The sequence below is a fragment of the Cryptomeria japonica genome, chromosome 9, assembly GCF_030272615.1.
Source record: "Cryptomeria japonica chromosome 9, Sugi_1.0, whole genome shotgun sequence".
Taxonomy (NCBI): domain Eukaryota; kingdom Viridiplantae; phylum Streptophyta; class Pinopsida; order Cupressales; family Cupressaceae; genus Cryptomeria; species Cryptomeria japonica.
Window position 1 is genome coordinate 207272069 of NC_081413.1, and position 10989 is coordinate 207283057.

The window sequence follows — 10989 nt, forward strand, 5'->3', positions numbered from 1 at the left end:
AAGGATCAAACAATGTTTTCAATACGTAAACCATACAATGTTACAATTGGAGGATATAATGACACAATCAATACTTTGGTCGTGCAATGTTACCCTCAACAAATTGAAGTAAAAATATGTTAGAATATAAGAAATAGGACAGATTAAGATCAATACATTGACCTTCCCCTTGATAAGTCTTGGGTTAGGTCAACAAATGTGATTCACGGATGTAGGGATATTCCTAGTTATCGACTGAGCATGTGGTATGTGGTAGACATCCTACTCCTTGTCACATAGCAGGACAGACATAATCACGGATCTTAACATTGTTGGGACTCGAACTCGGGTCTCTCTAGTGAGAGCTAAGTATCCTAACATATTTCACTTCAATGTATCACTTACTATATTCTTCCTTGGCTCCTTGTAAGATTCAGATTATCAATACATACATGTCAATGTACATCCAGACATACAAGGATAATTTTGGAAGTGTGCAGACTCTTGACCAGATAGAAAAGGCAAGAGTTATTCCAAGTGAAAATAATTCCAGAAGCAGTCAATAACCGAATAACTCAGTCACTCAAGAAAGCAGACAAGAACCATAGTCTTGACTGAGAGCCTTGAGTGGGGAATCAGTTGTCAGAGAATATCAAGAAGTTATACCTAATAAAAAAAACCTGAAAGACAACAAGAGAAGCTATAGTGCAAGCATTAAGTTTTCATAGAGCTTTATTTTATTATTTTGATACAGAGGAATCAGCATTAGCTCCCATTTGCAAGGTCCTAAATATGAGGCCCCTATAACCTCTAGCCACATGAGCTACTCCTTGCTCATGCAGTGGTTGAAGACCGGAATTTGAACCTACAACCACTATCTATTTCTTTCCATGGTTTAACCATTCGGTCTATACTCCATGGGAGTTTTTCCTAGACCTTTAAGAGTATATATTTGTACCTGCATTTTTATGCTTTTAAGCAATCCTAACAAAAAGATGAATTATTTCATTATATCTCAGTAAAGCTTGAGGGTTCAACTCTCTTAACTAGTAAAGAAGAGGTAATCACCACTTACGTGTGAAAGAACAAACCGTGCCTTACTGTCTAAATCTGCTTGTAGCTTACATCCGTCACAATCAGTTTACCAATGAATCGAGATATAGTACTAAGTACAATCACGTGTTAAGAGGCTACTGTCACGAGGCCAATCTAAATAAACTAGGTTTACAAGACTTCAATTCTCAGATTACAGTCATTTTCCAACAAAAACTTTTGTAAATGCAAGCCAAATACTACTGCATTTTTAAAATTAATTCATATGAGAAGCGGCTACTATACAACAAATTATCTTAATTACAAACCTAACCATTAATTTCTCAGAGTTAAGCCACAATAGTGAAATTCAAAGTGGAAAAGAAATAATTCACACCCTGCTCTACTTATTAATAACTTGTTTGCATGGCAGGGAACACAAATGAGGCACACCTTTGAACTGCTACATTTAGATTGTTGTATGTTGGAAATGTTGAAAATTCTTAGGATTCAACAAAATTTCTGATAATCAACCGACCTCAACCTCATGCCAACCTTGCCTCATAAGCCCTTTCACTTCAAACAGCCAACCATCCTCTTTGAACTTACAATGGTATAGGTTGAATTCCAAACTAAGTGCTTGGTCCCACACTAAACTTTCAAAAGCAAAATGAAAGTTTAAACTCTTTTGTATTAAAGAAAAAAATCTATGATTCATCATTTTGACCTGAAGCGAGCTCCACAACAATAACAAAGGATGGTTTTCCTCCTCCTCGGACATACTGCACATCACCATTCATAAGTTTTACAAGCTTTCGGCAAACGAGCAATCCAAAACCCTCCTGAGATATGTCATTATCCAGATTAAACATCTGTTGCACCAATTCCTCTGGCAATCCCCGGCCTGGATGACTAATCCTGCATAAGAAAATTCTCTTTGTTGTTAAGATGGTGCTATCTAATTGACAGTAAGTTTCTTTGCATCTCAGTCAATTGAATCAAGACATACATAAAGCACTTTGTGCTTTGTGATATTTGACTTTCTATGTATCATATAAAACCATCCACAACATCATTATAACTTATATATAGAAATTTATTCCAATCCAGCCGCATTATGAACAATGCTTCCAGGACATTGCTTTTGCAGTTTGTTGAAGCTGCAAATTTAAAATGGGTTGTACACATTTGACAGCTCACTATCCTCAGCATAACCTTATATTTCAGTGGCGTATTCTCTGTTGCTTGAACATGGTGAAAAAAACATTATGTATAAAAGCGCTATTAAACTAATATTTAAAAAACAGAAATACCATACCTGAATTCTAAGTGCATGACATGTACACCACCACCCAAATGCTTTTTGGTTGAACAGACTTTGATTCCAACCCAACCTTTTAGGGGTGTGAACCTCATAACAATTCCTAGGAAATTTGCCAAAATTTGCTGAAGTCTCAACTGATCTCCAAATAGGCAGGTCGTAATCATTTCTTTTGGCGAATCATGAATCATCTCCAGTCCCTTTTCTTCACATTGTATCATCACTTGACTAATGACGGAATCAAGCAGTGCTCCTAATGTAAATTCGACAGTGTCCAATTCCAAATAACTACCAATCAATCATATAAGGAGATCAGGATACCTTCAAACTTCCTGAACTACCTTTATTAACAACTGATACAAAGACTTGATGGCAATAGCTTGAGTTCACAATATAATAATATATTACAAATCTGTAAACAATTAAAGATGCCAACATAAACAAGCAGTGAGAAAATGAACATTCTCTAGAAAATTTGATGGGATTTTTTAGTCCAAGTAGTTTCAACAGTGTCCAGTTCCAAACAACTACCAATCAGTCATATAGGAAGACCGGGATACCTTAAAACTTCCTGAATTACCTTAATTAACAACTGATACTAGGACTCGATGGCAATAGTTTGAGTTCACAATATATTACAAATCTGTAAACAATTAAAGATGCCAACATAAACAAGCAGTGAGAAAATAAGCATTCTGTAGAAATTTGATGAGATTTCAAAGTCCAATGGGTCAATAATGCACTACATTGTGCTCACTAAACCACAATATGCCTGACACTTGAATCTCAAGAATACATTCTAGGACAGATGTGCAGCATAATAAATTGACATGCAGTTTTTACTCAGCATATAATCATTTTCATGGATATTGTATTTAATTTTACACAAATATAGAACAGAAATGCCTAATGCACTCCCGTGTTGCTATTTTTATATTGAATGTACTTAACAGCCCCATTGATCTCATTTGCTTCTTTTTTGACACTAATATAAGTTCATTATTTCCTTTCTTTCAAGAAATTGTTTCTTTCCTAAGCCATTCCTCATGGAGAATTTTCAGCATACAAAAGCATTTAACAATCCGTGATCATACAAAGAGTAAACATAGAACTAAGCTAAGCAATTGACATTCACTCTGACAGATCAACCACCAAACACATCAACATTTTTGAAGCATATATCTTGTGAAAGATGAAAAAGATGTGAAGAAAAACAAGCAATACCATTTCCAAATTGAGTTCAAGGATATACGATAATAAAATTTCAAGAAAAATAAACAAGGAAAATACATTCTAGAAAAATAGAACAATTTATAATCAAAGGAAATATCAGAGGAACATGAGCTCTATTCTAAACTAACCCAAATTCTTCTACAGAAAAATCTGATTAATTAGAGGGAAAGTAGGAAATTGGTGGATCCATCCAAAGTGAAACAAGAGGTTTGTTTCCTAACTGGTTAATAGCAATACAAGATTATATGTGAGAGGATACGAATAAGACAGAGATACAGCAAATTGCACAATGAACAAAATGAATGGGTCCATATATCTTTATTACATGAGTAGGCTGAATGTGCCCACATTATAATGTTGTATTAGAGGTCATTATAAGTCCATCCTTGCATTTGATATTCCTTTTATCATCAGCTGATAATTTGCATACATAACAAAAGCAAACTAGAATTTAAGGGGCAACTCTCTGTTCTTGAAAGAAACTCATCTGAGGTATTTATCAACATAACTGGGGAGGATAGGCACTCCACATTTAAATTGACATTACTTTTGTAGGCTTAGTCTCGAATCTCAACCATGGCAGTGCCAGCCCTTAAACTAACCAAATGGCATCTTAAACAATGCTACAAATAGGTATTGAACTGCATGGTAGTGAGATCTTATTGTAATCTTTTAGCATAAGAGTTTTTTATCAAAAGAAAGAAAAATAATATAATCCCCAGGAACGACTGAAGTATCTGAATGGGATTCAAAAGTACACCCAGTAGCAATAGCAATACAGTGTCAAATAGAGCTCCAACATCTAAAACGAAGAAGAGACAAGCACAAAATAACAAATTTCAGTATAAACCTTAAACATGTCAAGAAAGATAGTGCCATTGTTACAAACATTATAAATTGCGACGTGAGACAAAAGCCCATTTTCCAAGAAAATAAAGTTGACAAGGTGATGGAGACAGTGCCTGGAGGAGAACACTTGATTAATGGCCATAAAATCCAAGGAAGATAGTGGCTCGCCTCTTATTAAGTTATTAACCCCTATTAATGGGCTGGTAAAAGATCTGATAATTATATCTTTGAGAATGTAAATGTTTTAGTTATCTTATCTAGAATCAACTCTGTTGTATCTAGAGAAACACTACAGATACAACACAGTTGATTTCAGATGAAATAACAAAAAAGTTAAAAACATATGAAAATAACCATAAAAGAACGGTCTGTGGGGTACAAGGAAAGAATTCCAGAAATAATGATTCTCTAGACGATTGATGAAACTAGCAATGTGTGCCATCCCAAATCTCTTGAAATATAGACATGTCGGGGTAGCATGAGAAAAGGAGACTCAAGGCAGCCTGAAGCTGCTCGCAGAATAGGGGTAGAGTATAAAAAGCATTTGTAGCAATGCACCAAAAAATCTTAGTGACGTTCCTTTTTCACTTTAGTTCTTTCCAAAGTTTGGCTGTAAATTCTCATGATATATTTCAGATCAATACTGCACCTTCAATGTGTCACCTGATTCACGTTTGAAGAAGCCATATGTTTCTTTTTAAAGAACTTGCTTGAACGGGTGCATCAGGTCACAAATACATGTCTATAAAATACTGCAGAAGAGCTGAAGCTTTTTACTTTCAAGGATGGGGATGAAAATCAAAGTCTAAATATAAGATTTTGCTATGTTGTCTCAAACCATTAGCAATGAGCTTAATATTCATAAAGCTTGGCATAGTATAACACAGATAATAGGACATATAAGGTTATTACTCTTCAATCCAATTTAAAATGGTTTTAAACATATGGTGTTTAAATAAAAATGAGTATGAGGGCTGAAGTAAACAAATGCCATAATAAAATACCAAGGAAACAGTTTTTACAAAATGATAGTTTTTGAGAGTTTGCTTTACCACAAAAATGCATGCTAGCTACCAAAATTACACAAGAACAAGGTTATTAACTAAGCTATCATTTGAATGCCATATACCAATAAGAACATACCCATCTCCAATCTTTCTAATACCCTCTATTTAATACAGTACCATCCCACAAAAATTGGGAAAGAATAAAATGGACAGGTACCCAGTGCCTACAAAAATCTTTCCTATAGGTTCAAAGAATGATTCAGTGATATAATTTATACGTTCCTATAAAGCATTCATTTTTCTTTATGCACCCTATACAACTAACTATGCTATTAGCTGAATGTCTAAATTTGACACAACAAAACAGAAACCAATGTGAAATATAAAAAGTTTACTTCCTCTGTAGGAATTCTGGTGTATGATTTAGGAGTTGTTGATGCTCCATACAAGCCATGAAGAAGTCATCATCTTAATTCTAGTTTTCTCTCTCATTTGGAATTTTGATTAGCAAGTTCTAACTTTGTCTTCCATGATTTGTCCTGACCTCCATAGTGCATTATAATTCATGGTCAATCAAGTGATGTCATCTGTCCTCCAGAGACAATCCTTAATACACTTGCACCAGGTCACAAAAACATGTCTTTAATAGCAAGTGAACTAAGAAGATCGTGAAATTTAAGAAGTTTGGTGGTGGGGGTTTGTAAGCATATCAGATTGTTTCTGTTGAATGCTCCTAGTTTAATCTAGTCAAAATGCCTGAATATATTTCTCTACGCTAGAATTGAGATTTATGACTGCTATCTGTAAAATTATATTGATGTGATAAGGAAAGTCATACTAAAAATTTTGACATCATGGACTGGTAAGTTGGGTTTTCCATGACAATGCATACACTAGTTGCAAAATCAACAAGGACAAGATCACTAAATGTTATAATTTGTTCAATGTTAAAGACCATACCATAAAAAATATTAACATACCCGTCTTCAATGCTTTCTAAGTCCATGTCATCCAGAATTTTTAACAGCTGTCTTTGGCAAAATAAACTTGTTTGAACTAGTTGTTTCTGTTCTTCCTTCAGATCAGTGTCTTCAATCAACTTTCCTGTAAACATGATTCCATGAAGTGGATTTTTTATTTCCATTCGAAGATATGCTAATTCCTTAAGTCTTCTCATAGCTGTTTGTTCTGACATACGCTGCACATGTAATGCTTGTTGAAGCTCTGGGCTCGTAATATGCAAAAAGCAGAAAATGCCTGTGATTGTTCCCTCTTCGTCTACTTTCTTGTTTGCAGAAAGTAAGGCTTCTACATATTTTCCATGACGATCAAAAAATCCAAAAGGAATTTTTTCTGTCTCTTGCCCTGCCATTGCACTATTGAGTACAATCCTGAGCTTTGTCATAGTATTTTGACCTTTAAGACGACAGCATGTCATGTGAAGGCCAAAAACTTCTCCTAATAGCATTTTATCCATTATCTCCTCCCTTTTCCACCCAGACAGCTTTTCCATAGCCAAATTCCATTCAGAACACCAGCCAAATTCATCTGCTCCAAATATAGGAGGAATCAAGGCATTTGGATTCTGAACTATTGCCCTGTAATCACCTTGAATACGAGTGAATTTATCCATAACAATCTTTTCTCCTGTCACATCCTGAGCTACAAAACACACACCCACAACATTGTTCTTTGGGTCCCTGCTTGAGCATGCATTTACAATTAATATTACTGAACCTTTTTCCTCCTGCATGCCATGTCTTTTCAGTTTGATTTCAATGTTTTGCTCTTCTTGCCCTGCAGTTATTGAAATATCCTGTAAGACTAACTCAGCCTAATCAAAATAGAAAGGATAGAAAGATCTGATAAGATTGCCACAGTCATTCTTATAATATAAGAACTTTTGTAATGAAAAACAATCAAGGTTCAGCAACTTGATTAACTTATTCAGCCTATCATTTTGAAACCAACAGTGAGAATGGATTCTAACTGAAATGAAGGCATTTAAATATTTCTATGTTAGAAATAATACTGGAATGATTTGATCACCTTGCAAAGCCAAGCAGAGCATCCTTTTCACAGTCTCAATTGAGTTCACCTCAACGAGGTTGACTAAAGGCTCTCCGAGAACCTCCTCCGCAGACAACCCAGTGAGTTCAGCAACTTTTGTATTCCATCCATTTACCAGACCAAAAGCATCAACAGCGAAGATTGGTGCTGTTGCTGTTTCAATCAGTCTTACCATCTCATTCGTGACTGCATTTAATTCATCCATTCCCTGAATTCTCAAATCATTGATTTGTGTGTGTATCATTGCCTTTCCATCACTGTCATCCGAGTCTTTAAAAGAGCCCCTCAGTATGAGCTGCAAAGAATGAATGGCATCCATCTCAACATCATCCCAAGGTATACTTCTTCTTTTGATCACTTCAAGGAATGCCTTGAATGAAGATCGAGGATGCATTTTCCTGCCATCATCTTTATCACTGGCATCATGTTTAGCACCTCCCCATTTGATTTCCTTTGCAGTATGGGATCGGAACCAAAACAAAAAGTCTTTAGAAGTGATTCTGACTGCAGCCATTCCACAAACTGCATCGGCTAATAATGCAGCTCCAGGATACCCTGCCTCTGCAAGGCTATCTGTGCTCAAACCCGTGGAATCCATGTGGTATTCAGAAATCCAGTCGACAATATCAAGTATTTGTGCCTCAGTAGGAGTTGTTCCAAGAAGCCAAATGTTTTTACCATAGTAGAGGGCAGCACCATTACACCTAACAAGATCCGTTATGTTAGGCTTCTGCGTGACAATTCCCACAGGAGCATCTCGAAGCAGCATGTCACAAAGCAAAGTTTGGGTTCGCAAAATGTGTTTCTCTCTCAACTGGGCGGCTAACTCAACTTCCTTGTTGAGTTGAATTCCAAAAACTTGCATCAAGAATTCACAAGCATACCTCAGAGGAAATGGAACAAATCGTGGACTAGTGTGATGACAAACTACAAGCCCCCAAAGCCTCCTCCCTTTCTGTTGCTGTTGTCCCTCACTGTCTCCTTCCTCTTCTTCTTTCTCATTGATGATTACAGCCATCACCAGAGACGCTATGGTGCCCATGTTGGACATGTATTGTGCATGGCAACCATGAGGTGCTCTCAATGTTGATCCACACAAATTCAATTCTCTGGGTAATCTCTTGTCCTCTACTACGCTTACAGGGGGTGCACAACAATCACAAATCATTCTTACTCTATTCTTCATAAATAAAAATCTTGAGGCCTGCGGGATATCTGTTGCAGGATAGTGCAAACCCAGATAAGGTTCCAAATCGGATCTCCTAATTTCAGATATCACCTCCCCATGATCATCATCATGGAATTTATACGCCATAACACGATCATAACCAGTTAATTCCCTCACCTCCTGTACAACCATGTCACACAACAGACCGATATCTCCAGATGGCATAGATTGCAACCGTGATATGGCCTTTCCCGCAAGCTTATAGGTCTGCATTGCTCCAGCAGCAGTCATAGCAACATCTGAAGCCCTAACGGGCTCAAAATCTATTACCAAACCCATATCAACTCTATGAAGTATAGCATAGAAGGGCTTACCTGAATTTTTGCAATGAACCAGAATTGGATTCAGAAGATTCACCTCTGTAAACGCCACAGCCTTCTGCAATGCAACAGCACTGGAAGGAGTAAAAATTTTAGTAGCGTCAGTTCCAATTCCCAAAGCATCTTGCTCCCCAACAGTGGGAACAGCATGAGGTGCCACTGTGAGCATTTCTGGGGCATTTTCACTGTAAGCAATCACTGAAAATGTCTTCTCATCCACTGCAAGCATGCACCCAAATGACTGAAGCAACTTTCCTCTCTGTATCTGCTGCAAGTAGGAAGACACTGTGTTTGACGTCACAATCTCTAAAGTACTATTAGTGGATTTGGAGTAATCAAACTGTTGGCCAGACTCTTCAAAATCTGCATGGAGCCTTGCATCTATAGTTGTTTGGGCCATTATTCGTGCACTGTGCCTTGATCTAGCAGAACTCCCTGAAGAATGGGTGGGCTTAGAGGATGCCATATTGATCAAAGACTTGCCGAGAGATTCAATTCAAAATTCTTGTTCAGCTATAGGAAGAGTCCAAAATCAATACCCAGAAGGGACCTTAACAATGTAATTGAGTATCTACAATCTTCTAAGAAATCCCAGATACCCACATGGGCAGCCTAGAAAAATCAGAACAACCCATCTCCATTGACAGATGTGCCACTGTTAAATGGGTATGTATCTTAATAAGCGTGCACTGTGCCCACCTCAGATGCATATATGAAGCTGTGCCCTTCTAAATAATAGGTTTTGTTTTTTCACTACACAAAATTTCGCTGTATCCTATCCTAAAATGTATCGGTATTAGTACCTTACAAAGTAATTATCTACCACAGGAATCAATGGGCAGATTCTGACTCTTTCTGCTTCGGAGCATCAGCTGGTGTACCCTTTCTCTTTAAAGAATGAACCAAAATGAAATTTTGATAACGTCGACGAGATCAAACAGCACCAAAGTAGAAATAAACAAGCATTCCCTAATAAACCTTACTAGATATGGTCCAAACCTTTACCTTTTAAAGGCTTTTTTTGATGCCCTGGGTATGTTGCCCTGAAAAACTTTGGGAAATTACAGACTACATTTTCTCAACGAAACCGAAGATGGGTTGGTTAGTTACCGGAGGTAGCTTTAAATAGCAGGACAAGCATTAGAACAGAATCGCAGCGCAAACAGATCTGGAAGAGAATATAATGGAGGTTTTAACTGTGTCTAACATTAGTACTTCAGAAGCTCGTGTTGATATTGTATTGTTTTAGAAGGAAATCCTTTGAGTTCGGTGATAACTTTATATACAGCTTTGGAAAGTCTTGTTTGCTTTTTTTCGTTAGATTGAAAATATTATTTTAGATACGAGTATAGTGATGAAATAGGAGAGTGTAATGGGCAAAAAAAGTTAAAAATATACTGAAGGATTTATATATATTTAATTTAAAAATTTATAATAAAATAAAATATTTTTAATAAATATAGATAAAATAATTCTTATAGTCTTCAAGGATAGATTGCAAGTCATTGAAAAATATAAATAATTTTTAATAGATATATATAAAATAATTCTTAGGCTTGGGGTTCTATGGAGGGGGGCTTTCTTAAAAATAGAGTTGGGGCAGTGAGAATTTTTAGGAAAAATTTAAGCATGGTGGTCTCATGAGTTTTGTTATGCAACCAGCTTAAAAATTTGAACTACTAAATTTAAGGAAGTTTGAGCACAAAAAAAGATAAAATTAATTAAATAAATGTCATTTTCCCCAAGTTTGAGCACAAAAAAATATAAAATTAATTACATAAATGTCATTTTCCCTCTTCATTTGATTTTGGTGGGAAATGGAACTTGCAGATTATTGACAAGTGGCAAACAAAATTCCTAAGTTGGTGGGGCAATTTCTAGCCCCACCCTTTTTTTGCATGCCTCCTAAAAAGTAGGGGCTTCCTTTTTTGGGGGAAAGATTTCAAATCC

At 36.3% G+C, this 10989-nt stretch overlaps 1 protein-coding gene across 1 annotated transcript; it reads right to left on the reverse strand.

Moving 5' to 3' along the window:
- Positions 1–1323: 1323 nt before the first annotated feature.
- Positions 1324–10302, reverse strand: LOC131044493 (phytochrome). Its single transcript, XM_057977823.2, has 4 exons — positions 7471–10302; positions 6402–7218; positions 2330–2620; positions 1324–1929 (listed from the first exon to the last, which is right to left on the reverse strand). Exons 1-4 carry the CDS (start codon positions 9503–9505, stop codon positions 1719–1721), a joined length of 3354 nt encoding a protein of 1117 aa, XP_057833806.1. The 5' UTR covers positions 9506–10302; the 3' UTR covers positions 1324–1718.
- Positions 10303–10989: the final 687 nt, after the last annotated feature.

What these genes read in the sequence shown, in the direction of transcription:
- LOC131044493 (XM_057977823.2), bottom strand. Translation starts at nt 9,505, where the DNA reads ATGGCATCCTCTAAGCCCACCCATTCTTCAGGGAGTTCTGCTAGATCA. An exon ending in TTAGAAAGCATTGAAGACGG is followed by an intron (nt 2,621 to 6,401) that starts GTATGTTAATAT and finishes ATTGATTGGTAG; the next exon opens with TTATTTGGAATTGGACACTG. An exon ending in GTCATGCACTTAGAATTCAG is followed by an intron (nt 1,930 to 2,329) that starts GTATGGTATTTC and finishes TTTCTTATGCAG; the next exon opens with GATTAGTCATCCAGGCCGGG.